Source organism: Hyperolius riggenbachi, chromosome 4 (assembly GCF_040937935.1).
Source record: "Hyperolius riggenbachi isolate aHypRig1 chromosome 4, aHypRig1.pri, whole genome shotgun sequence".
Taxonomy (NCBI): domain Eukaryota; kingdom Metazoa; phylum Chordata; class Amphibia; order Anura; family Hyperoliidae; genus Hyperolius; species Hyperolius riggenbachi.
Genome location: NC_090649.1, coordinates 419474594 through 419500111, shown reverse-complemented (window position 1 = coordinate 419500111; position 25518 = coordinate 419474594). Strand labels below are relative to the sequence as shown.

General features: G+C 43.1%; 1 protein-coding gene and 1 long non-coding RNA gene across 3 annotated transcripts in view; one reads left to right on the top strand and one right to left on the bottom strand.

The window, feature by feature from the left end:
• PPP4R3B (protein phosphatase 4 regulatory subunit 3B) overlaps positions 1–25518 on the bottom strand; it is an 80033-nt gene that overhangs the window by 11472 nt on the left and 43043 nt on the right. Inside the window, exons 8-13 of one of the 2 annotated variants that reach the window (XM_068232426.1) lie at positions 22866–23015; positions 22613–22715; positions 19446–19487; positions 9295–9453; positions 6426–6595; positions 3790–3929 (exon numbers count right to left, since the gene is read on the bottom strand). In XM_068232426.1, coding sequence (XP_068088527.1) covers positions 3790–3929; positions 6426–6595; positions 9295–9453; positions 19446–19487; positions 22613–22715; positions 22866–23015 — 764 coding nt within the window. The remainder of the gene's footprint in view (positions 1–3789; positions 3930–6425; positions 6596–9294; positions 9454–19445; positions 19488–22612; positions 22716–22865; positions 23016–25518) is intronic. The other variant, XM_068232427.1, reaches the window with a different exon arrangement.
• LOC137504262 (uncharacterized) lies at positions 10369–16651 on the top strand. The gene is made up of 2 exons (XR_011019461.1): positions 10369–10444; positions 16496–16651. It is a non-coding gene; the product is annotated as an uncharacterized lncRNA (long non-coding RNA).

Below are 25518 nucleotides of genomic sequence, written 5' to 3'. Positions count from 1 at the left end.
AATGCAGCCTGATTGGCTCAAGTTTCTTTCACTCCCATTTTACCCTCCCCCACACACATCTTCCTCTCGGATTGGCCACTATTTCTTGTGCTGAGAAGCTGAGAAAGTGACTCAGCTGAGATCCGATCCATACAAATAAATTAGGCCTGCAAAGTAACACAATGATTTGTGATGATGCACTTCTTAGTGCAGAGCTGTGTGGGAGTGTCTGAAGACTGGGAGGAGGACGGGCAATGCATACTAAATCAGAAAGAGGAGAGGAAACAGTAAGGGAGGAAATGACATCAGGATTGGCTTCAGACACAGGGATTCCAAAATAGAAATTGAATTCTTTACTTACTATATAAAACTCACTGAAATAAAAATGTGGACAGTACAATATATTTGTTATGTAAGTAGAGCAAGTATTTATTATTATTTATTATTATTATTTTTTATTTATATAGCGCCAACATATTCCGCAGCGCTTTATCGACTAATATATGTGTTTTTTTTTTCTAAGCTAGTATGGCTGACAGCTCCTCTTTAAAGGACAGCTGAAGTGTGAGGGATTAGACATGTTCAATGAGATGCAAATCATTTTGAGTTGATGCAGCATTATGCACATTTTGTATTCAAATATATGCAACTTGAAAATGGACCAATCAAATCCTGCTGTGGTAAGATTCGATTGATCCATTTTCAAGCTGCATACAAGATGTGCTTAGTCCTGCATCAACTCGAAGTGATTTGCAACTTACTGACCATCCCTAACAGGGATATGGAGGCTGCCATCTTTATTTCCTATTAAGAAATACCAGTTGCCTGGCCATCCTGCTGATCCTCTGCTTCTGATACTTTTAATCATAGGCCCTGAACAAGCATAAGCAGATCAGGTGTTTTTGACATCGTGCATGCTTGTTTCTGGTGTTAATCAGTCACTACTGCAGCCAAATACATCTGCAGGGCCGACAGGCAACTGGCATTAACCACTTAAGGACCAGGCTCTCTTTGCCTGATCTGTGCTGTGGGCTCTCCAGCCCACAGCACAGATCAGGTTTGCAGCATGGCGATCAGACTCCCCCCCCCCCCCTTTTTCCCCCCACTAGGGGGATTTCCTGCTGGGGGGTGGGGGGAAGGGTTGGTGTCAGATCGCCGCCGGCTGTCTGTGATTTGCGGGGGGGGGGGGGGGGGGGGCTCCTCAAAGCCCCCTCCGCAGCGTTTTCTGCCCTTTCTCTGTTTCCCTCCCTCCCGTCCCCTGGGCGGCGCAGGACGGCAATTCGTCTTGCGCCGCCTGACAGGCTTCAGCCTATCAGAATGTGGCAATCGCCGGCCAATCAGAGGTCGGGGTTCGCCAATCTCCTTTACGGCGCTGCCGCGCAGCAGCGCCGTATGATGTAAACAGCGGGGATTTCTTCCCCGCATGATTACATTCAACCTGCGAGCCGCGATCGGTGGCTCGGAGACTGATCACGGAGACACCCTCCGTGAACTGGCATGGAAAGGCCTTCCATGCTAAACCACTAACGACCTGCCAACACCTATCGGCGTTAGGCAGTCATTAAGTGGTTAAAGGGAAATAAATAAGGCAGCCGCCACATACCTCTTGCTACAGTTGTCCTTTAACACACAGCAGAGTTTTATTATACTACAAAAGGAGAGAGGAAAGCAAGACTTCACAGGTTAAACGTGGATTTTTAAATTGCTAACACCTGTTTGAAACACATGTACTTGAAATCAGGATGATGCTGCCATCCAGTGGTCTAATAAATACAAGCTGCAGAGTGAAGAACTTTAATAATTCTTAAAGAGAATCTGTATTGTTAAAATCGCACAAAAGTAAACATACCAGTGTGTTAGGGGACATCTCCTATTATCCTCTGTCACAATTTCACCGCTCCCCGCCGCATTAAAAAGTAGTCAAAAACCGTTTTAAAAAGTTTGTTTATAAACAAACAAAATGGCCACCAAAACAGGAAGTAGGTTGATGTACAGTATGTCCACACATAGAAAATACATCCATACACAAGCAGGCTGTATACAGCCTTACTTCTGAATCTCAAGAGATCACTTGTGTGTGTTTACCTTCTGTCCCCAGCTTCTCTCATGCACTGAACATTACAGGCTTCCTGCAGACAGCTCTGCCTATGTCGTTAATTCCTCAGTATGTGACAGACCAGCTCCTTTCACAGCCTCCAGAGGAGGAATTTTATCCAGCTCTCTTCTATCACTGATAAGATAGCAGAGAAGCTGCTGGCTTATGTAAATAAAACACACACTGGAGTGTGCATAGAGGAACAGTTCAACACTGAAGAACTTGGCAGCCTTCCAGACACAGGCCGACAAGTCTGACAGGGGAAAGATACATTGATTTATTACAGAGATGGTTATAGTAGAAAGAGCTGCAGTGAGCCAGAACAGATTAGAATAGGTTTAGGAACTTGTAGGATGGTAGAAAAAACGTAATTTTTGTTACAGAGTCACTTTAAAGCAACTGTATAGTGCAGCGGTGATGAACCTATGGCACATGCAGCAGAGGGAGAATTTGGAGCCCTTTCTGTGTGCACATGGGCAGTCGACCCAGCTATTTAAAATGGGACATTTTAAGTGGCAGGTCACTGCCTGGGGCGAAGTTGTAGTGGTGGAAGAAACTGGGGCATGCAGAGTGCGCAGTGAGAAGTAGTGACATACCGTTATCTCACCTCTCCAGGAGCGTACGAGAGAGACGCCGCCGGGAGACTTCAGCACTGGATACAGCCGATATACGGCTTATCCTGCTCAAGTTGGCAGCGGCGTTAATTACTATTCCCCCTCCAGGTCCATGTGGATGGTGGGGAATGATGTAATTCGGCTTCCAGCTATTACTGGCTGCAAAATTAGAGTGTTTTAAAATTAACTTCACCTCTATCTTTTAACCGGGCCAAAGTTACTCACTGAGTGCCGCTACAGCCATAATTCCTATTACGGTCTATGGTGGCGCCGACTGCGCCCAAATCTCCTGCGCTCTACTTGACGTGCTCATCTCCAGGATTCACCTGAGGGTGCACGCATCCCATCTTCCTCCCAGGCGTTCATTTGACATCTATACTGGGAAGAATCATCTGGCTACCTAAACTTGGGGGGGGGGGGTGTATTTGGTACACCTGGCCTATACTGGCGGGGGGGGGGGGCAGACGACATCTGGCTACTTATATTGGGGGGGACATTAGATATCTATACTGGGTTATGTATTCAGGTTAAAGTGCTGTGTGGACACTTTGCTCAGTATGACAGTAACAGAAGCTCTTCATAGTGCGGAGGGCAGTAGCAGAAGCTCTAAAATGTTGGATGTACTATTAAAAAAAAAAAAAAATGAGGGTGCAATATTATACAGAGAATACCAATAAGGTACTACAGCACAGAGTATACTAATGGGGAAATATCAAAGGAGTACTATGGAGAGCACTATAATGAGGGTAGCTTGGATTATGGGGCATTATAAAAGGAGTGCTAGAATGAATTGAGTACTGCCTAGGAATGGAGTGGGGGGACGAGGGAACACTATGCTGACAGAAACACCATAGTAAAAGGGGACACAAGAGGGGCACAAATGCTGGAATGGTGGGGGAGTCATCAGAAAGCTGCCCCACTGTCTGCCTTTGGCCAAGTCCAGGGTTGCCTAGCAATAAACCACCACGGCCTGGAAAGGTCTGAGTAACATTGGATGCCAGCTTGGGCACACAGGAAGTCATACTGCCCTACTTCGGTGACCAGGTAAAATCTCCATTTCAGCCTATAAACTCAGCAATGCTAGTAATACTCAAGACTCACCTGTTCAGTTTCTGACTTTGTCGATCTTTCTCTTGCTCATACTTAGTTTTCAGCCCCTTGAATGTTTGAACATATTCAATGGGCTCCAGATCCTTGTAGAAATTGTCTACTATATGCGCGGTTAAAGACTTAATATCTTCCTGCAAGGGATAAGGGGAAGAAAGAAAAAAAAAATGATGAAATGCATTTCAAAAATACAGCCAAATATTAAAGAAACGGGCAAAACTCATCACAACGTTTCGGTATCCATGCATAGAGATATAATTGTTCAAGACGGCATAAAGCGGATGAATTGGTCAGAAATCTGAAGGAAATCTTGGTCAGAATATGCCAATATAGATTTGGGCCTCAATCCACTAAGGGTATCATCATCCATCATCAATTTTAGACCTTTTTTTCCCCCGAATTCAATAAGATTTTCACACAAGCATTTATAGATTGGTAATTTACAGAAAAACATGACTTGAATTCACAAAAACCTGTTCAGTAAAAAGTGGAAGTCTAACCAGCTGTGGAGACTGTATCGGCAGCAAGCTGTGTTCTGCTACAGTGATGTTCTCCCACTTCTGACCAGAGTTGTGATGATTCTTCAGGTGGCCTGCCTAAAATATGGGCTGTTTCTGCTTCTGTTCTGTGACAGCATAAAAGGGCATCCCAGGTGTCCCTGTAAATTGCCTCCTTAAAGAATGGAGTCGATTGCCACCAGATCGACCAACAGATAGATCCCTCTCTGATTGAATCTGATCAGAGATGGATCTAAAGGCTGCCCTTACACAGCACACAAACTTTGAATTGGTTTCAGCATGAAATCGATTCACAATCTTTGGAGCTGCCGCCTGCCTCTCTGCCCCCTGCCAGCAGCAATACATTACTTGTTCCGCCGGCGCAAGTCCCAGGTCCGTTCAGGAAATGAAGTGAAGATGAAGGCCAGCTGGAGAAAGGGACAGCACAGACTCACGCCAGCGGAACGGCTGAGATCGTTGCCGAATCGAACGCCGCGCTGCCGACCCACAGTGATTAATCGAAATTTTCCTCCTGGCCAGATCGATGGAAATCGGTCAATCAGTCCACGTCTGCGTATTCGATTTCACAGCAGCTTCGATCACAGTGATCGAATCTGCTGTGTATCGGCGTGAAAGCAAGTAACTTATGGGCACCTTAAGCCTCTCTAATTGCATCAGTCCATGTATGTGCACCTCTACCTCTAAAGGGTTACAGGGGAAACCTCTATGAATGTGCCCTGTGCTCCCTCTTTTCATTAACTATCTGATGTCCCACCCGGCAGTACATCGGTACCAAGGGAGTGAGTAGTAGGACGGGGTGGCTCCTCCGATTGGCTGTCTACTTTGCATGTCCAGTTTACCAAATGGCTGATTGTCAGTTGTTGACAGCTCTAGGCAGGAGATAAAATACTGAACCCCTCATTTGTTAAAAAAAAAAAAAAAAAGCTCTTATCTTTGTGAATTGAGATTTTTGAGGTATTTACCACACAAGTCGGTATTTTACCTCACTAGTCTGTAATTTTACTTTTCCATGCAGTAAAAAGTCTTAGTGAATTGAAATTTGACCAGTTGTTTGATGAAGCCGGATGCAGTAAAGTTTAGAACTATAACCTTCTCATTTCAGTAATGAGTCACACCAGAAAATGTTAACTTAATCATGAATATTTTGTTTTTATAGGCAACATCCCCTCATATCAAACATTCACATCTCTCAGTGTACAGTATGCCACCTTTAGCATGCAAGTAGGACAGCTATGACGCAGAACACTGGCAATGGAATAGTTAAAGATACACTGAAGCGAAAAAAAAAATGATATGATTTGTATGTGTAGTACAGCTAAGAAATAAAACATTAAGATCAGATACATCAGTCTAATTGTTTCCAGTACAGGAAGAGTTGAGAAACTCCAGTTGTTATCTCTATGCAAACAAGCCATTAAGTTCTCCGACTAAGTCTTAAGGTGCCCATACACTCGTCAGATTGGCAGCAGATAGATAAGAAATGCATCTGATGATCTATCTGATGCGTTTTTAGAACATTTTTTACCAGGATAGAATTCCAATAGATTTCAGTTTGAAATCTATTGAAATTCGATCTGATGGCATTTTTTTGCCATCAGATTTCCATTAAGGCCAATGCAAACTGATAAGCAATCTCATCAGATCGACCTAAATTTTCCACCCTGCAAGTTCGATGGAAATCCATCGAAATCCATCGAAATCGGCCGTCGATCGGTCGATTGGCCAACCGATTTGCAATCGATTGATCGATCGGGATTGATCGGTCGGCCAGAAAATCGGCTGAGTGTATGGGCTGCTTTAGTCGTGGAGAGGGCTGTTATCTGACTTTTATTATCTCAACTGTAAGTGAACTGTTTACTTTTTCTCTGCTAGAGGAGATGTCATTACTTCACAGACTGCTCTGAAAGAATCATTTTGAATGCTGAGTGTTGTGTAATCTGCACATATTATAGAATAATGCAATGTTAGAAAAAACACTATATACCTGAAAATAAAAGTATGAGAATATTTTCTTTGCTGCTAATCGTCTAGAAATTATTCATAGTACACAACCAATTCACTATATCATATTTTTTTTCTCGCTTCAGTGTCTCTTTAAAGAACTATACTTACCACTCTGATAAATTCAAACAGCTCTATTATTGCAGAATTTAGCAAGTTGTATCTGGTACCATTATCAAGAAGTGCATTGACAACTGGCTCAAAAAGGTTGCCTTTTATAATGTAGCGGTTATAGAATTCATCTTTCAACCCAATTATTCGCCTCATGAAACGCAATGCACCTGTGAGAAGAAAAAGAACAGTTGTTAGGAATGCAATTGAAGAAAAACTAACCCTCCCCCCATCCTTAAAAAAAAAAAAAAGAACATATGCATGTAGCAAAAATGACAACTATAGGTGGCCATACACTCGTTAGATTAGCAGCAGATAGATCATCAGTAGATTTTCTGATCTATCTGATGTGTTTAAAAACATTTTTTTCCAGCATAAAATCTATTGAAAATCGATCTGATGGCATTTTGTTGCCATCAGTTTTCCATTAGGTCCAACGCAAATTGATAAGCCATCGTCCGAGATAAGCCAAATTTTTCCAACATGTCAGATCGATTGAAATCAATTGAAACCGGTCGCAAATAGATCGATTGGTCAATTGATTTGCAATCCATCGATCGACATCGATCAAAATTCGGCTGAGTGTATGGGCCCCTTAAGTGTACACTTGCCGCCTCCTTATTCTACATCCAACTCCTGCTAGATTGTTTTTTTTTTAAATACAAGCATCCAATTCTCACTTGCTTTTGGCATTTGCTCCTCTCCTACAACCAGGCTTAGGCTGCTACGTCTGCCACATAATTCTGCTTCCGGCGACTCCTGCCTCCACGTAAATTTTCTCTTGCTCGCTTTGCCTTTGGCCCTGTCCCACCTACCCCCTTTTCAGTGATACTTTACTCCCAAACATCTCATCCACACAGCTGCTTCTGGCAACCACTTCCTCCAAAATACTTTTTTAGCCACTCCCTCTTTCACACAAAACTTATGCTTGACCATCATCTCCTCCACAGCACTTGGCAGCTTCTGCCCAGCCTCTGAACTGGTGTGGCAAAGTGCTGGGAGGAGCATCTGGTGACACAGCTCCCACACAATAACAGGAAAGTGTGGGATGTGCCAGCACTCACAGCCGGACCAGAGATGCAGCACAACTTTCAGGACTTTTTCCCCTTTGGGGGTTTAATTCACTAACATTTCTCCCAGTACTGGTGTCTTATGGCAGGTGGTGTGTGGCACAACTGGACCAGACCATGATCCTGAGCATGGCAAGTAGAGGAACAGCTCTTTCACAACAGGTGACCACACATTTAGGAAGGAGGGACAGTTGCTGACTACTCAGCAACGTTCATAACAATCCTGGAAGGGGTCTTTAAAGCAGGAAGAAACTCACAATATTGAAAAAAAACAAAAAATGTACACCCCAAAAATATTCAAAATGTAAAGCATTTTGAAAAGTGTAAGTTTCCTTAGAAATTATCTGGTTCATCTACCAGCTCTGTTAAAGAGACTCTGAAGCGAGAATAAAACTCGCTTTTTACCTTATATTCAGCAGGGACATGTTTGCCCCTGCTAAAACGCTGCTTTACCCACCAAAACCCCCCCTGCAAAATCCATGACCAACTTGGTCGTAGATTTTGCTGCTCCTTGAGACAGGGCTAATGGCTGCAGCCCTGCCTCTTAGCGCGTCTATCAGCGGCGGATCTCCCCCTCTCCCCGCCCCTCTCAGTGAAGGAAGACCGAGGGGCGGGGAGAGGCAGCGATCAGCGCTGATAGACGCGCCGAGAGGAAGGGCTGCGGCCATTAGCCCTGCCTCAACAGGAAGCGCTCCCCGCACAGCATGGAGGGGATTTGAGGGGTAAAGACCCCTCGTTCAGCCGCGGGATAGCGGCGTTTTAGCAGGGGCATACATGCCCCTGCTGAATATAAGGTAAAAAGAGTTTTATTCTCGCTTCAGACTCTCTTTAATTCCAAAGCTGCGGAGGAGGAAGTATATTTCTCTGAGTTTTTCCTGAAATTGCAATTTTGGTGCAATATTGGGTGTAATTGGGATTTTTAATGTGATTTTGATATTTTGGAGCTCAAGATGGAATCTTACACAAGATGAATTAAATAAAAGTATTTACAATGGTGTTAGGCTTCAGACATAGGAAAAGGCATAAGGGTCAATTTTTCAATAGCCTACTGAAAAAAAATATGCAGCCAGCCCCCCAAAAAATACAATACGGATGCGATTTGCCATCAGCACGGGAGCAACATCCAAAAAGTAAGGATAAAGCAATAGCTTTATCCCAACTTATGACAACTAAAATAAATATATATATATATATATATATATATATATATATATATATATATATATATATATATATATATATATATATATATATATATATATATATATTTATTTTTTTTTATTTTTTTTTCCCAAGACAAACTAGACTTACATTGTATGGCATTTTTTTCCCTAGAACAATTTTGTTTTCTATGCATTTTAATGGGAAAAAATGCAGCTTAAAAATAAGGTACTATTCCTTTAGCCGGGCGCAACCACTAGGTGGCCTTAATTACTATTCTCCCTCCAGGCCGCCATGGATAGTAGGGAAAGCTGTAACTCTGCTGCCGGCATTTTAGCGCCACCTATCGGTTTGCGCCCAGCTAACGGAAAAGAACCAAAAATAAAAAGTGCTACTGTAGATAAAAAGCACACATTGTTTGGCTATTTCTACCGATTATCACATAATTTATTACCTAGATTATGTTCCTGTCACAATTTATGTTGAGGGTATATCTACGTCCTTGTGGCTAAGATGAAATCACAGAGGACGTAGATATACTGTAGCTGAGGCTAAAGTGGTTAAATACATCTCCTCAATGAGAGAATTAAAACAACCGACTACTACATTTTAAAACACAAACACGTGCAGACACTTACAGAGAGCCAGAAACGTATGCTTAGAGTTCATCAGTATTAACACTCTCCTGAGCAGGTCCTTATTCATGATGTAATTCTTGATGTGGTAAGTGTGATGTTCAACACAAAATGTCAGTAACTCCAAAATTAATGCAAGCAGCTGGGCGGTCTGATAGTTATCTGAAAAACACGTTTCAAATTAGTCACTGATGGCAGAAGGAAACTTGGAATGCACTTCCAAAAACATTTCTCATTGTACAGTTGAAACAGGCCTGTGTGATTGTATACTGTACTTAAATTTAAACTAGAGCAATAAAGTGCTTGCATTAGATGTAACAGGACCATGGGGATAAACTAAAATTAAAGGGGCACTAAATTTAAAATATGTGCAAACAAACAAATAAAGCAAACTTATGTTTTTCTTAACATCTTTTAGGACCATTGTAGTCCCTTACACACTCCAAGGAGTTCTGGGTCACCATGAGCTTGCTGGTTAGTCTGTACCTCTCGGTGTTACAAGCCCTACTGCATAGAGCCAAATTAATCCATGCCATGCACTGATGAGGATCATACAATCCGAAACAGTCTGTATGCATGTTGGATTATTATGGCTCTGTAGAAATTAACAAGCTAACACATCATTGCATTCCAGCGGTTCTGGAGGTGTGTTTAGCTTCTAAGGGTACAATGGTTAATTTGCATATATTCAGCAGTGATGCCCTGGGTAATATCTCAAGCTCACTCCAAACTGAATTATCGCAAATTCTTTCTGATTTAAGAAAGCAAACTTTTGTTTTTTTTAATAAACAAATAAGAAGTAGGTTTTTTTCCAGAGTAAAGAGCCATAAATTACTTTTCTCCTATGTTGCTGTCACTTACAGTAGGTAGTAGAAATCTGACAGAAGTGACAGGTTTTGGACTAGTCCATCTCTTCATAGGGGATTCTTAGCAAGGCTTTTATTCTTTATAAAGATATTCCCTAAAAAGGATTTAAACAATGATGCTGGCCAGCTTCCCTGCTCACTACACAGTTTGTGGCAGTTGGACAGAGCAACTGCCATTCTCTAAGTGCTTTTGAAAATAAATAAATAAACACTGACCAAATGGATACCAGGGAAAATACTACAAACACTGAGTCTAAGAAGACACACCCTATCGGTATAAATAGGAGGTAAAATGAACTCCAAATGTAAAAACCTATTGGTTATACCACAGACCAGCTTTGAATATGGGGTCTGTGGCGTGTGTCAGCTGCTACATCCAGCCAACTGTGCAGCTCTGTGAGGGTCTTTGCTGATCCCCCCCGCTAATGAGGTGAAAGCGGGGTGTAGCTATCTCACATGTGGCAAGTGCTGACACACTAGGGCAGCGAGTGAGAGAAAAGCAAAGTTAGTACCTGCTAACGTTGTTTTGAACAATCCTTCAGGGCAAAGGTGAGACGTAGCTCCTCCCAGGAACAGGAACAGACAGCACTTCCCCTATAAAAAAAAAGTCACATGGTTAGTCCACCCTCAGTGCGTTTAGCCAAGTACCGACAGGTGAACATTCCACTAACCCATAACCGTGCAACTATCAGACACAGACAATTAACACCCGGGTGGGATCGTTGCCCTGAAGGATAGTTCAAAACAACGTTAGCAGGTACTAACTTTGCTTTTTTCCCACAATCCTTCAGGGCAAAGGTGAGATGATTAACAAGTAATACAACCTCAGGGTGGGACCACTGCTTGGAGAACCTTTCTACCAAACGCTTGGTCGTGTGCAGACATTGCATCAATTCAATAATGACGGATGAACGTAGAAAAGCTTGACCACGTTGCTGCTCATATTTGCTCAGGCGAAGCCCCTGCATTATTAGCCCAAGAAGCTGCCCTAGCTCTAGTAGAATGCACTCTAAATGAGGCAGGAGCCTCACTTCCATAACTCTGTAAGCTTCTATAATAGCTAACCTAATCCAATTAGCTATAGTAGATTTAGAAGCTCTCTGACCTACAGTTTTCCCTGAAAATAAAACAAAGAATCTGTCTTCCTGACATCTGAAATTCTGTTCAAATATTCCAGAACACATCTAACATCTAATGAGTGAAAAATCCTCTCTATTCCACACTTTGGATTCACACAGAAAGTAGGCAAAATAATATCATGCGACCTGTGAAACCTAGACATAGCCTTCGGACAAAACTCTGGATATGTCTGTAACCCTAATGTATCCTGAAAGTAAGGACTTTTCATAGACAAAGCTTGTAGCTCACTGACCCTTCTGGCTGTAGTGATGACTACTAAAAAATACTGTTTTTAATGTAAGATATCTAAAAGAACTGTCCTTAAGAGGCTCTAAGGAACCTTTGGACAGTCCCTTTAAAACCCCTGATAATCCCAAGGAGAAACGTATGGTTTATAAACTGGAAGTTTCCTAGAAAAAGCCTTCAGAAACCTCACTATCAAAAGGAGAGGAAGACAAGGGGATAACTGAAAAAGCAGATAAAGCAGCAATCTGCACTTTAAGCGTACTTACAGAAACATTTTTATCCCAACCCTCCTGAAGAAAATCCAGGACTGCTGGAACTGACAGGCTATCAAACTTAAAGCCGGACAGCCAAAGATGGAAAGTTTTCCAGTATTTCAAGTAGATCTTCCTAGTAACTTCTTTACGGATACCAATCAATGTAGAGGCTGCCTTGTCAGATACTCCCAATTTTTTTGAGTAAGGATCCAGACTGACGGATTCAATCTGCCTGGATGTGGATGCCCCAGGTTCCCTTGCAGCAGCAGATCTGGCCTGCAAGGAAGTCTCCAAGGGTCCTCTAAGGTGCAATCAAAATCATCCGATTTTGACAACCTCTTGCTGATAACTGCCGGAATCAAATTGAGAGGAGGAAGTGCATACCGAAGTGGAAAGTTCCACTCCTGAATGAATGCAGTCACCCCCAGATATATGCTTTCTTGGATTGAGGGAGAAGAAACTCTGAATCTGGGCATGGTCTTCTGTTGTGAACAGATCGATTGACTGTGTTCCCCATCGTTTTGTGATGTCTGGGAACACCTCTCTCTGTTTAGAGACCACTCTGATGACAGAATCCTGCTTCTGCTCAGTTTGTCTGCCTCTATATTGAGTGTTCCCTCGAGATGAACTGCTCTCAAGGATAACACATTCTTTTCTGCCCAGGACAAGATCTCCTCCATTTCTTCTTGCAACAACAGGGATCTCGTGCCTCCCTGTTTGTTGACAAAACGCTTCTGCCGTAACATTGTCAGAGTGGATCAGAACATTGGACTGTGACAGTATCGATCGCGCCTGAAATAAGGCCCGCTTTACTGCCCTTAATTCCCTCCAGTTGGATGACCTCAGACTCCAGTTCTGTTCACTTCCCTTGAAAGGCTCTGTGAGCTATACGAGCTCTCCAGCCCCAAGCGCTTGCATCCGTAGTAATTACCTTGTCTACAGGCTCCTTCCAAAGCCTTCCCTTCACAAGGTTGGATTTCTCCAACCACCACTGCAGAGACACCACAGTTTGAGGAATTGTGACTTTGAAATCTTATGTTTATGGACGACCGTCCCAATTTCCTAGAAGGAAACTCTGCAACTTCCTGATGTGCGCCAGCGCCCAGGGTACTGCCACCATTGTGGATGACATCAATCCCAGCACAGACAAAATCATCCTTAGGGAAACCTTGTCTTCCCTCTAATGATTTCACTGCCAAATTTATCTTTAGGATATTTTCCGGAGGAAAGAAAATCCTCTGTTTTAATGAATCCACTAGCATGCCTAGCAAAGGCGTTTTCTGACTTGGAATCAAAGAGTACTTCTCTAGGTTGATAATCCAACCTAGGGATCAGAGATGTTCCGATACCAGATTTAAATGGTTTGTCAGTTGATCTGCTGAACTTCCGAGAATAAGCAAGTCGTCTAAACACGGAATGATTAAAATCGACTGCTCTCTTAACGGAATCAATACTTCTCCCAGCATCTTTGTGAACACTCTTGGGGCAGAAGTGATCCCAAACGAAAGGCAAACAAACTGGTAGTGTTCTACCCTCCTATTTACTCCAAATGCAAATTTTAGGATATTTTGCGATTTTTGGTGAATGCCAATATGCATCTCAGATCGAGAGATGCCATAAAGGGCCCTGGAAACAGTAGCTCCTTTACTGAAAAAATGGATTCCATCCGAACTTTTTCTGTCTCATAACAGGTTAAGTCTTTTTAGGTTCAGAATCAGGCGGAACTTGCCCGACGACTTTTTACTACAAAAATAGTGAAACAGAAGCTTTGCTTTTGTTCCTTTACTGGCACAGGATACAGACTAACCAGCAAGCTCATGGTGACCCAGAACTCAGAGTGTGTAAGAGGCTACCAAGGTCCTAAAAGCCCTCTTACTAAAATGCTAAGAATAGCAAAAAAGTTTGCTTTCTTAAAACAGAAAGAATTTGCAATAATTCAGGTTGGAATGAGCTTGAGATGTCTCCCAGTGCATCACTGCTGACTATATGCAAATTAACCATTGTTACTCTTAGAAGCTACACACCGCTGGAATGCAATGATGTGTCAGCTTGTTAATTTGTACAGAGCCCTAATAATCCAACATGCATACAGACTGTTTCAGATTGTTTGATCTGGCACAAGATAAAATACATTCTGTTTTAGCATGTTTTGCAATATACTCAAAATTTCTGGAAACAGAGTGGGATCTCCTGGGGCCTTTGAGACCACAAATTTTGATGATGGATGGAGCGCAAACTATTTGGTAACCAAACTTTATTGTTCGGCAAATAAACAGGCTTTTTGCCCCTTTTGCCCACCTGAGAGAGAAGCATCATAGCCTCCCCCCATCGCCTGACACGAGTCATCGGGATTTTGACTGGGTCTTCGGAGCTTTATATTTAAAACCCCTTTTCTTTCTCTGATCTTTAGAGGCATCTTTTTGATCACACAAAAAAAACTTTAGTTGCAACAGCTTTTTTCTTTTTAGGAAAATTTTTTTCTTTTTGTTCGATGTAAGCTGATCATTAATTTCAGCAGTGGGTGTAAACCTAATTGCCTCAGTAGAGGAATCAGCTAAATATGCAGCAGATTTAATGAGAATCGCAATAGAATTCAACAAATGCTCAACAAGTGCACCAGCCAGTATATTAGCTCTGAGCTGATTAATCCACAGCTCCAAAGCTCTGACCATACATGTAGAGGCAACAGCCAGCCTAAACATAGCCACACTAGCCTCCAAAGACCTCTTCAAATAAGCATCCACTTTTTTATCAAGTGGATCCTTTAGCTTTGTATAATTGATCATGAATAGACAAATTAGCTACCACATCCTTACTCAACTCCAAAAGAGTAATTAATGGCAGAAATCAATGCCTCCGTATCCTCAATACGGAATTTAAACTTTGGAACAGACTCAGATTTTATTTCTCTAATGTCTGAATCCTCAGAACTAGCTGCAAACTCAGCCTGACTAACATCAACCTCAGTCACAGATACTCCAGATACAGCAACCTGAGAAGTAGATGGATTAGCATTCAATAATGAGGACTTAATTGATTCCAATGAAGCATTAATCTCCTCTCTAAGGGCCCTTTTCCACTACAGCGTTTGCGATTGCTTAATCGCAAAACCGCAAACCGCTAGTGATTTGTCAAATCGCTACAGTTTGCTTTTAACATAGGAATCGCGGTAGGTCATTTCCACTACCGCGATTCGTTTTTGACCGGATCGCGATCGCGCGGCGGAGCGATTATTGCCGCGATTTTGCTATGCAGTGCATAGCATAGCAAAATCGCGGCCGCGAACGTCGGGGAATCGCCGGTAATTGCGATTCAGCAATCGCTAGCGTTCAGCGTGAACGCTAGCGATTGCTAGTGGAAAAGGGCCCTAAAGGATCTCAATGTATTCTGAACAGAGTGACCCGACTCCTCCCTCATAACCCTCTCTATGCACAACTGACAGAGTCTTTGCATAGGGCAACATTAGCTTAAAATTGCACAAAGGGCATCTCTTATAATTAGGAGGGAGCCTATGCTTATCTGCAGCAGCAGCCTCAGCAGATTTAGCAGCGGCCTCAGTTTTGGCCTGCAAACAAACAAAACCAACAAGGCATGTAACTCTGTACAGCTTTAGCACATTTAGCCCAGAAAGAGAAGCCATTATCTCACCTTCTGGGCGGCCTGGTTGCCCTCAATCCTCTTAGCGTCTGACATGTCTCCAAACTTTCATGTCCAGCGCAGGACCAAACTCCCTCTGAGCAACAGTGCAAACAGGCCTGCGCAGCCTCCCGTTTAAAACATATCCGGCCTGCCGCAATTGGATGAGGGGCGGACCGGAGGTTCAGAAGGAGTAATGAACCAGCTCTACAAATTGCTACCTCCGGCATACCCGCCGGAAATTACGCATCCGGACGCGGCCAAGCGTCCTAATGGCCGCAATGCGCTCCACATGGCCGCTGGCTTACCTCCGTCCTGCTCCGCTGCCGCAAGGCCGCCAAGGGAAACCCACGCCTTCCACACTTGCTCTCCCTGGCAGCGGGAGAGAAAGGTAGGCAAACCCCAGGAAAGATCCAGCCTGGGGCGCATGGCCAGACTGCCTCAGTACCACAGTCTCAGCCACCCAGAAGGATCCACCTGCAGCCCAGCACACAGGCTTCACCCAGAGGGGAGATGCCGACCTGCCTGGAGGCAGGAACAAACAGCACTGAGGGTGGACTAACCATGTGACTTTTTTATAGGGGAAGTGCTGTCTGTTCCTGTTCCTGGGAGGAGCTACGTCTCACCTTTGCCCTGAAGGATTGTGGGAAAAACTGGGAGTTACATGCTCTGACCGACTGTCTGTCAGTGATCAATGGTCAGTAGAATGCCCAGACTCATACCCAGCGTCGCTGACCAATTAGGGAAGAATGGGTAGAATAGGGAAGAATTCTTTATAAAGATATTCCCTAAAAAGGATTTAAACAATGATGCTGGCCAGCTTCCCTGCTCGCTACACTGTTTTTTGGCAGTTGGACAGAGCAACTGCCATTCACTAAGTGCTTTTGAAAATAAATAAATCCCTGAGACTCCCCTATGAAAAGATGGACTTGTCCAAAACCTGTCACTTCTGTCAGATTTCTACTACCTACTGTAAGTGACAACAACATAGTAGAAAAGTAATATATGGCTCAGTTTACTCTGGAAAAAAATGTACTTCTCATTTATGTTTACACATTTTAAATTTTACAATTTTTTGCATAGTGTCCCTTTAAACTGCTGGGAGAAAATGTACCTGTTCCAGAAGGCATACAATGATTGCAGGCACCGACTCAGACTCCTCAGTTTAGGATTCCACCGACTCAGACTCCTCTAATTGGCATATTACAATCTTGTTGATTAAAAGTATGTAACATGAAATTTGTCTCTTAACTGCCAATCCTTAGGAATTTTAAAAGACAACTGAAGTGAGAAGGATATGGAGACTGCCATATTTATTCCCTTTAGCCATAGACTAAAACTAGTCCTTAGTAAGAGTACTTGTAAAATGTACAGACCGGAACAAAGAATATCTATCAGGCCCTAGGCAATGTAACTGTGGGTACATGTAAAAGTGATGTGCAGGTACTCTGCAGGGGAATAAGGAGATTCTTCCTCTATTACACATTCTTCATGCACAATCTGAACCAGGTTTATGGGCGATAGACAACACCTCTGTGTTCAATGTGCACAGCATACTCAGTGGATTCCCTGCAGCTCTATGGAGAGTGCGTATGTAGAGTATAGTACTACTGTGTAACAAAGTAAACCTGAGACAGATGAAATTAAAGTTTTATACATACCAGGGGCTTCCTCCAGCCCCCTTCAGGCTATTAAGTCCCTCGCTGTCCTCCTCCGCCACCTGGATCTTCTGCTATGAGTCCAGGTACTTGAGCCTGTCTGGCGTAGTGCGCATGCACACACTCCGCCGCCGGGAGCGTACTACACCTGCGCAGCACTATTGTGCAGGTGCAGAACGCTCCTGGCTGTGGAAGCGGAATGCGGCCAGACTGCGCTGACTGGCTGAATTACCAGGACTCATAGCAGAAGATCCAGGTGGTGGAGGTGGACAGCGAGGGACTGATTAGCCTGAAGGGGGCTGGAAGAAGCCCCAGGTATGCATAAAACTTTTTTCTTCCTTCCCAGTTATTTAATTTGTAGTCACCAAACCGAATTTTAACAACATATCAAATTATTTGATTTCATGAGCAAAGAGAGCGCATACATTTGCATAAATGAGCATCAACGCAGAATTATTTCCATCTCATTGACCATCTCTATTAGTGACACGGCTACACATCAGGCTTTATACTTACAGCATAGATGTTATTTAGTATATATAAGAGATTCCTGTGTACACATTATATACATAGTCACAATCAGATGTGTATATCTGACTTTAAAAATACGGGGACTGCTTTATTGAAGCAGCACAAGTAACTAATTTTGATTGGTTTATTTTATTTTTGTGGACTAAGCACAGCTATTACTGTATGTATAAATGATTTATGATGACTATTATCTGAGAAATAGAACATTTTATCATATTTTCTATTTTAATTACAGTTTAAATTCATTAGGAGTCGGTGCATTTTTCCCCGACTCCGTCTCCAGGCACCCAAAATTGCCCCGACTCCGACTCCACAGCCCTGCTCATCTCCCAAGAGGTTCGGTACAAAACTCATCCAATTCCTCAGTTCATGATACCACCGACTATTTTACATTTAAGAATCTTGTTGATTGAAAGTGTGTAACATAAAAGGCATTTTAACACTGCCAAAGCTTTGAAACTTTAAAGTGAACCCGAGATGAAAATAAACTAATGATAAACCATCAAATCTATACTCCTACTCCTAAAAATGACTTTTTAGATAGCTCAAGGTTTTATTTTATGTATAAACATTTACAAAGCAGATTTAATGTTTTATAGTCTCTGCTCAATTGCAGTGAAAATACATGAACTATTGACTTTTTCATCTTTTCTCTTATAGTCAGTACCCCAGTTATCTGCTTAGGGAAGTGTTTTATAGCTGTAATTTGTTATCAGTGAGCCCCACTGGAGAAAAACTGTAAATTCCATAGCTGAATATTAACGCTTTCAGGCAGGGAAAAAAATATAAGGAGCACAGCGTAAGTGTCTTTATGCTTGCCACTGCATATACACGTCTATCTCATCATGGCACGTCTCACTTTAAAGCTATATTAGGATGGCATCTGAAGAAAAATCTCCTGGTCAAGAAGCTGACACTCTACCCTGTCAGCCATCTCAGCCTGTCATAGGCTAATGTGAATGTCTTGACACCTCTGTAGAAGATTCCTTAGAACCCCACATCAGCTGGGTTCCAGCGTGTAGCCCCACCACCTTACAGAAAAAGGCCTCTACCTTATCTATATTGGATATAGTAAAGGTCAGAGCCATTTTCTGCAAGTGGGCAGAGCTATGCACCAGAATCCAGCTGATGTGGGGCTGACAGAGCTGACAATAGTTTCATAAGCTAACACTCAAATGCACTTATTTAAACAAATTACAGCTCATTTGAAAATGACTACTATTTTGTAATGTACAATAATACATATTAAAATGATATATGAAAGTCAGTTTGCATAATAGCTCAGCTGGATGTCGCAATAGTGACTAGGGAAAGTCAATGAGATGCCAACAATTGAGTTGAGGCAAGTTTTTGTTTGGAGCTTGAAAGTGGACCAATCAACTCTTGCAAAAAATGGAATTTAATTGTTCATTTTCAACCTGCATACAAAATTTGCATACACCTGCATCAACACAGAATGCATCTCAAGGACCATCCTTACTAGTGACAACTACTCATTGGGCTTTATTTTACTGCAGTCTGAATACCCCAACAAATGTATATACTGGAACCCATCACAAAGTACAAGAAAAACAGTCTTCCAGTGAAACACAGGTAGCCACAAAGCCCAGGTGACACACAATTAGCACAGAAAGACTGGTTAGTGCTGTTCAGCTGCACTGCCTCGCTTTCACTGCAATGGGGCAATAACAAGCAAGAAACTGACTCTGGTCACATGACCATGGTGGCCAATAGAGGCAATCTGTGCATTGCATGTTCTGGTGGGGGTCCTGTCATTGGAGTTTAGGAACGTCTGCAGATCTATGGACGAAAGCCCGTAAGTAACAGAAATGCAGGGTATGTACCTGGACAAATGGTGTTACTTCTAGGAGATGCAACAGCAGTATCTGATAAAAGAAGAAAATACAAATTGTAAATCAGAAAAAAACGAAAAAAAAAAACAAAAACAAAAAAACAGGTTTTAAGACCCACATAAAAACAAAAATCAACTCATGATACAGTAAAACCAAGACCTTCCTCCACATTAGACATATTCCTTGTATACATTTCTATTGATTAAAGCGGGATTGTCACCATAAAAATCAAATTTCAACAGCAACTGGTTATGGTTTGGGGTTATCACATACCTTAGGAGCACTGGCACTTTAATGACCATTGCCATTCAGTTGCATGCTGGGGTTTCTTTTTCTCTATAATATATTCCTCCTCTTCCCTTTAAATTTCCCTGCCTAGCTGCCTATCTGAAACATGATCCTCTGCTCACTTGCGTTTACAAGCAAAGCTGAGATGACTCAGCGATTGGAAGAAAAAAAGAAAGAAAAGTTGAGGGAAGAAATTACATCCGTATTTAGCCTCAAACTGTGGGCAAAAGACATGGTTCTCACCAGGAACAGAATTCTCTTCATTTACTATATAAAACTTACTGAAATCAAAATGTGGACAGTACAATACATGTGTTATGTAAGTAGATCAAGTATTTATCTCCTTTATATGTGTTTTTTCCCTAGCATAGTATGGCTAATCCTATTGCTTTAATATATTTCAGCAAATCTGCAGCACTGGTGATTCGGCAGAGTGGAGGTCAAGATTACCTTTACAGTTCCTACTTGCTGTAAACTCTGCAGTAATTTGTACAAAAAGAAAGCTATATACACATTATATATATATATATATATACATATACATATATATATATATATATATATATATATATATATATATATATATATATATATATATATATATATACATACACACACACACACACACACACACACACACACACACACACACACACGTTCCTCCTTCCGCGTTGAAGGAGGAAGCGTAGTAGTCACGTGACACGGAATGGAACGCAGCGCGGGACGCGCCAGTGGGATTGATTAAAGTAGATGGCAGCTGGGCATGTTTATCTCTCCCTCACCCGTTGAAACCCATTCAGAACTTATCCGGAGCTCATCCCTGATAACGGCACCAGGTTTGAAGTTTACATCATGCTGAAGTTTTTTCCGTTTTGTTGGCTGTAACGTATGGGAATTAATGCAACTAAAGAGACACTGCCCGGTCTGCATCTTATTGTACAGCGAATCTGTAGTAAATTGTATGCAGACTGGAGTTGGGCTAATGTAAAACTAGAAGCACATTTGTTTGATTGGTCCAATTTGAAGCTGCATACAAATTGCAACAAAATGTACATAGTTATACATTTGCAGATTATTGATCACTTCTCACACTGACTTAACATTTAAATCTGACCAGTAGACAGGGCTGCGGAGTCGGTACAAAAATCAACCGAATCCAACTCAGTCTCCCCATTTTATGAAACAGACTCCAGGTACCCAAAATTGATCTGCCTCCTTGACTCAGACGCCTTAGTCTAATTCTTACCAGGGCTGTGGGGTTGGTACACAAATCATCCGACTCCTCCATTTATGAAACCTCTACTTAAAATTGCTCCGACTCCTCAACTCCATGGCGCTGGTCTGGCAGCCACCAAGTGCCTTCCAGCTGCAATTTAGCGCAGCTGAATGGCACCATTTGTGACCTGACATTTGTCAGTGGTCTGAGATGTGGTGCTATTACCTTGCAGCAAGAAACAGCACTAATGTCATAATGTCAATACTGCCTCAGGTATAGGGGGCATTATTCAAATTAAACAGTTCCCAAAGCTACTACAATTTTGTCTGGGCACTCTTGCTAGGCATATGCATTTGCCTCAATATACAGTGCAAAATGTACCAGTGTTATTCTAATTTAATTTTGCAATGAGTTGCCCTGTATGACAAAAAGCTATAAAACAGAAATAGACGTACAAGTGGCGTGACTATGTAGTGGGGCAGTACAAAATGTGTTACCTGCCTACACGCTAGCGACGCTTCTGCTACTATGGAGGAAGGCATGCTGGAGCTTTGGCAAAATCTGGTGGCCACTGTATACACGATGGATACCTTCTAGAACATGCATGGGCAAACTTGGCCCTCCAGCTGTTAAGGAACTACAAGTCCCACAATGCAATTGCCTTTATGAGTCATGACTGTGGCTGTAAGACTCCTGCAATGCATTGTGGGACTTGTAGTTCCTTAACAGCTGGAGGGCCAAGTTTGCCCATGCCTGTTCTAGAATCTTCAACGAGTTTGTCTATCAGCCACTCAGCCAAATTTAAACTAGAGTGTACATAGCTTAAAGGGAAGGTTCGGGGAGGGCTGTAAAAAAATAAAAATCCACTTACCTGGGGCTTCCTCCAGCCCGTGGCAGGCAGGAGGTGCCCTCGCCGCCGCTCCGCAGGCTCCCGGTGGCCTCCGGTGGCCGACCCGACCTGGCCAGGCCGGCTGCCAGGTCGGGCTCTTCTGCGCTCCAAATGCCGGCACTTCTGCGTCCCACGTGGACGCGCTGACATCATCGGACGTCCGCCGGATGACGTCAGCGCGTCCGCGTGGGACGCAGAAGTGCCGGCATTTGGAGCGCAGAAGAGCCCGACCTGGCAGCCGGCCTGGCCAGGTCGGGTCGGCCACCGGGAGCCTGCGGAGCGGCGGCGAGGGCACCTCCTGCCTGCCACGGGCTGGAGGAAGCCCCAGGTAAGTGGATTTTGATTTTTATTTTTTTACAGCCCTCCCCGAACCTTCCCTTTAAGCACACAAGATAAAAACTTGGATGAGGTGGCCGATAACCACCTCTGCGGAGAATCCAACATGTGTACAGCGGTCCCCGACCCCTCAGTCAGCGATCAGCCTGGCGATTTGCTTTGGCTGAACGCCGGCTGAGAACATTGTTCTCCCCCTCACCCAGCTCCTGCGTGACATCACACCCGCAACACTCTGTCGGTCCTTGGCCTCCCCGCATAGCAACTGAACACGTTGCTAGCCCCGGCAATGTCGTTGGGTGACATGTCTCATCCGTGGTGTGCAAGGCTTTAGACTGGCTGAACTCAATTTTTAAGACAGATAAAAGTATGCTTATGTATTTAGGTTGTAAATTTAGCAGATTATACAAAGTTCACTGGCTGGCAACACACCCTTGTCTGGCTTGTCTTCCGATGTATTGGCGAGCAGCGGAGCGGTGAGGACTTGCATACAATGGTTGTAGAAGAAATTCAAGAACTCGCTCTTCTCAGTTTTCTGTTGAAAAACAAAGTGACATCACTTAAATACTTTGCACATCACTCTAAGCGGGTTATGCAAAAAAGGCTACATGCACTATGACAAGTACTTCTGAAAGGCATGCAGAAACAAAGGCACAGCTGAAGAAAATAATAAAGATGCTATTACCCATTTGCATGTTCTTACATTAGCGGTGGCTAACATGTTCTCTGGATCTATCAGTGTCCGCAGGAGTCCCATTAACTGGACAGCTCCTCCAAGCTCTGGGTCTGTATCGCAAATCATTTGCTCTATTACAACGTTTATTAACAGAATGTCCTGCGGCAAGAAGAAGAAGAAAGAAAAGGGGAGATGAGAAGCATTGCTCATGGAACATACATAGGTACATAGGTTATCAGTACAGGTAGTCCCCGACTTATGAACGACATGCTGATACTAACACCACAGACTCTGTGGGAACAAGTCAAACAGGACTTGTCGTTTTAGAGAAAATAGATTTTTTTAAAAAAATTAAAGAAAAAATGGCTTTTACACTTGTATAAGCAGGTACAGGGGGCAGAGGTGGCACAGAGAGGGACACTGGAGGCACAGAGGACGTACAGGGGACAGAAAAGGAATAGTGTTCCGACTTAAAGTAAACCAGAGATCATAGACTAGAAAGAATCGATACTTACCAGGGGCATGCGCAGAAGACCCTGACTGACGCAACTGAAGCAGTTACCGGGGGTGATCGTAGCTGAACGGCAGACCGCGGAAGGACAACAAAAGACTCAAGCGTGTTTATGGGGCTTGAGAAAGCCCCAGGTAAGTGTGGATTCTTTCTACGTCTCTGGTTCACTTTAAGAGTACATTCAGGTTAAGAACAAACCTACAGCCCAAATTTCGTTAGTTACCCGGGGACTACTTGTACACTAAATTCAGGTGTGTTTAAAGTGAATGGGAACCGCATTTTTTAAAAAATGAAGCAAATACTTACCCTAAGGAGAGGGAAGGCTCCGGGTCATATAGAGCCTTCTGTCTCCTCTCTCGGTGGTCTCTATCCTGTGCTACCCCCCCCCCCCTTTCAATCCCCCGCCGAAAGGGTATTTGGAAGTCTTCAGTAGCCGTGTCCTCCCGAAGACATGCGGCTCCATACTGCACTGGCATGAGCATGCAAGAGAGCGTGCTTGCGCAGGTGCAGTACAGGGCCGCCCTTCTTCAGGAGCACTCGGGCTCCCTGAAGACTTCTGAAGCCTCCTTCGGCCGGGTAAAGCAGTATTTGACTAAATTAGTCAAATACTGGTACCGGGCGAGCCAGCACTGGAACGAGGGCACCGGGAAGGCTCTATAGGACCCAGAGCTTTCCCTCTCCTTGGGTAAGTATCTGTCATTTTTTTAAATGTTGTTCCCATTCACTTTAACCTCACAGCTATACGACTCCACCAGCAGGTGGAGCTACAAATGTAAGATACAATTTTACATACCATGTGTTATACGCTTAAAAGGGGGGAGTTGTACAATGGATGGGTATGTGGCTTTTTACTGCACCAAGCAGTAATAAGCTAGTAGAATCATACTGAATATCAAATGATGCAATGTGGTAGGCCAGAAAAACAACAGATAAAAGGAAGGTATGAATTTACAAGATCTAAAGCTACGTACACCTGCTGGTTTAACCTCTCTGGTGTATTGATGGTTATACGCGTCAATACAAAACAAGCTGTGAAAAGTATTGACGTGCATACACGTCAATCCTCTCTTGCACTGTATACTAGACCCTAGGTTCTCAACATGCGGTATGCGTACCCCAAGTGGTACTTCTGATGGTTCCAGGGGGTACTCATGCTTGATATACTTAACCAAGTATAACAAATTTAGAGTTTTAGAAAATTATAAATCCTACATAAACACCAAATTAGTATTTTAGCTAATTAAAAGCAATAGTAAATGCTTGGAAATGGTTTAGAACCAATTATTATGTACTACGATTAAATATTTATTTGTCATGGGGTACTTGTGATAAGGTTTACTATGCTAGAGGGGTACTTGGTGAGTACAGGGTTTTATAAGGGGTACATACCAATAAAATGTTGAGAAACACTGTACTAGACCATTGCTTGCCACATTTTGGCAAGGAAAAAAAAAAAGGTTACGAAAATTAATTGGATCACTTTTTGCACTGAAATCCTGTTGTAATTGAACGCCAGGGAGGTTAAACTCAGCCGTGGCAGATGATAAAAACTGTCTTGGCCGAGATTCCTGAGTCAAACCAGCGTGTTCGGCGGCCACACAACACCTGCTAAAGATCCGGCATCCCCGACGCCTGAGCCCAGCACAATCGTATTGTTCTCCCTTCTCCCCCGCCATGCTGGATTCCGCTACACTCCACGCAACCTTGGGGATAGTGTACCGATCCCTGTCGTAATAGAAATCCCCTGGTGTGTTAGGGGTGTTATGGTGTATGACCGCTAGCAGCCGTTCACATGGGTGACTGCCAGAGTCTTGCTTCTGCTTTATTGCATCTGAGCAGAAAGTCTAGCATAGTTTCCCATCAGTTTGTCGTGTTTTGAGCCTATTGAGCAATGTTTCCAAACCCTGTCCTCAAGGCCCACCAACAGTACATGTTTTGTGGAAATCCACAAAAGTAGGCACTAATTACCTCACCTGTGCATGTTTGTGGCTTCCTGCAAAACATGTACTGTTGGTGGACCTTGAGGACAGGGTTGGGGAACTCTGCTCTAGAGGGATATGGAACCGTAAACAACCAAATGCTAGAAGCTATTCATACAAGACAGTTGAATTGTGCTAAGTACAACAAAATGAAATGTCATTCAGGTATACT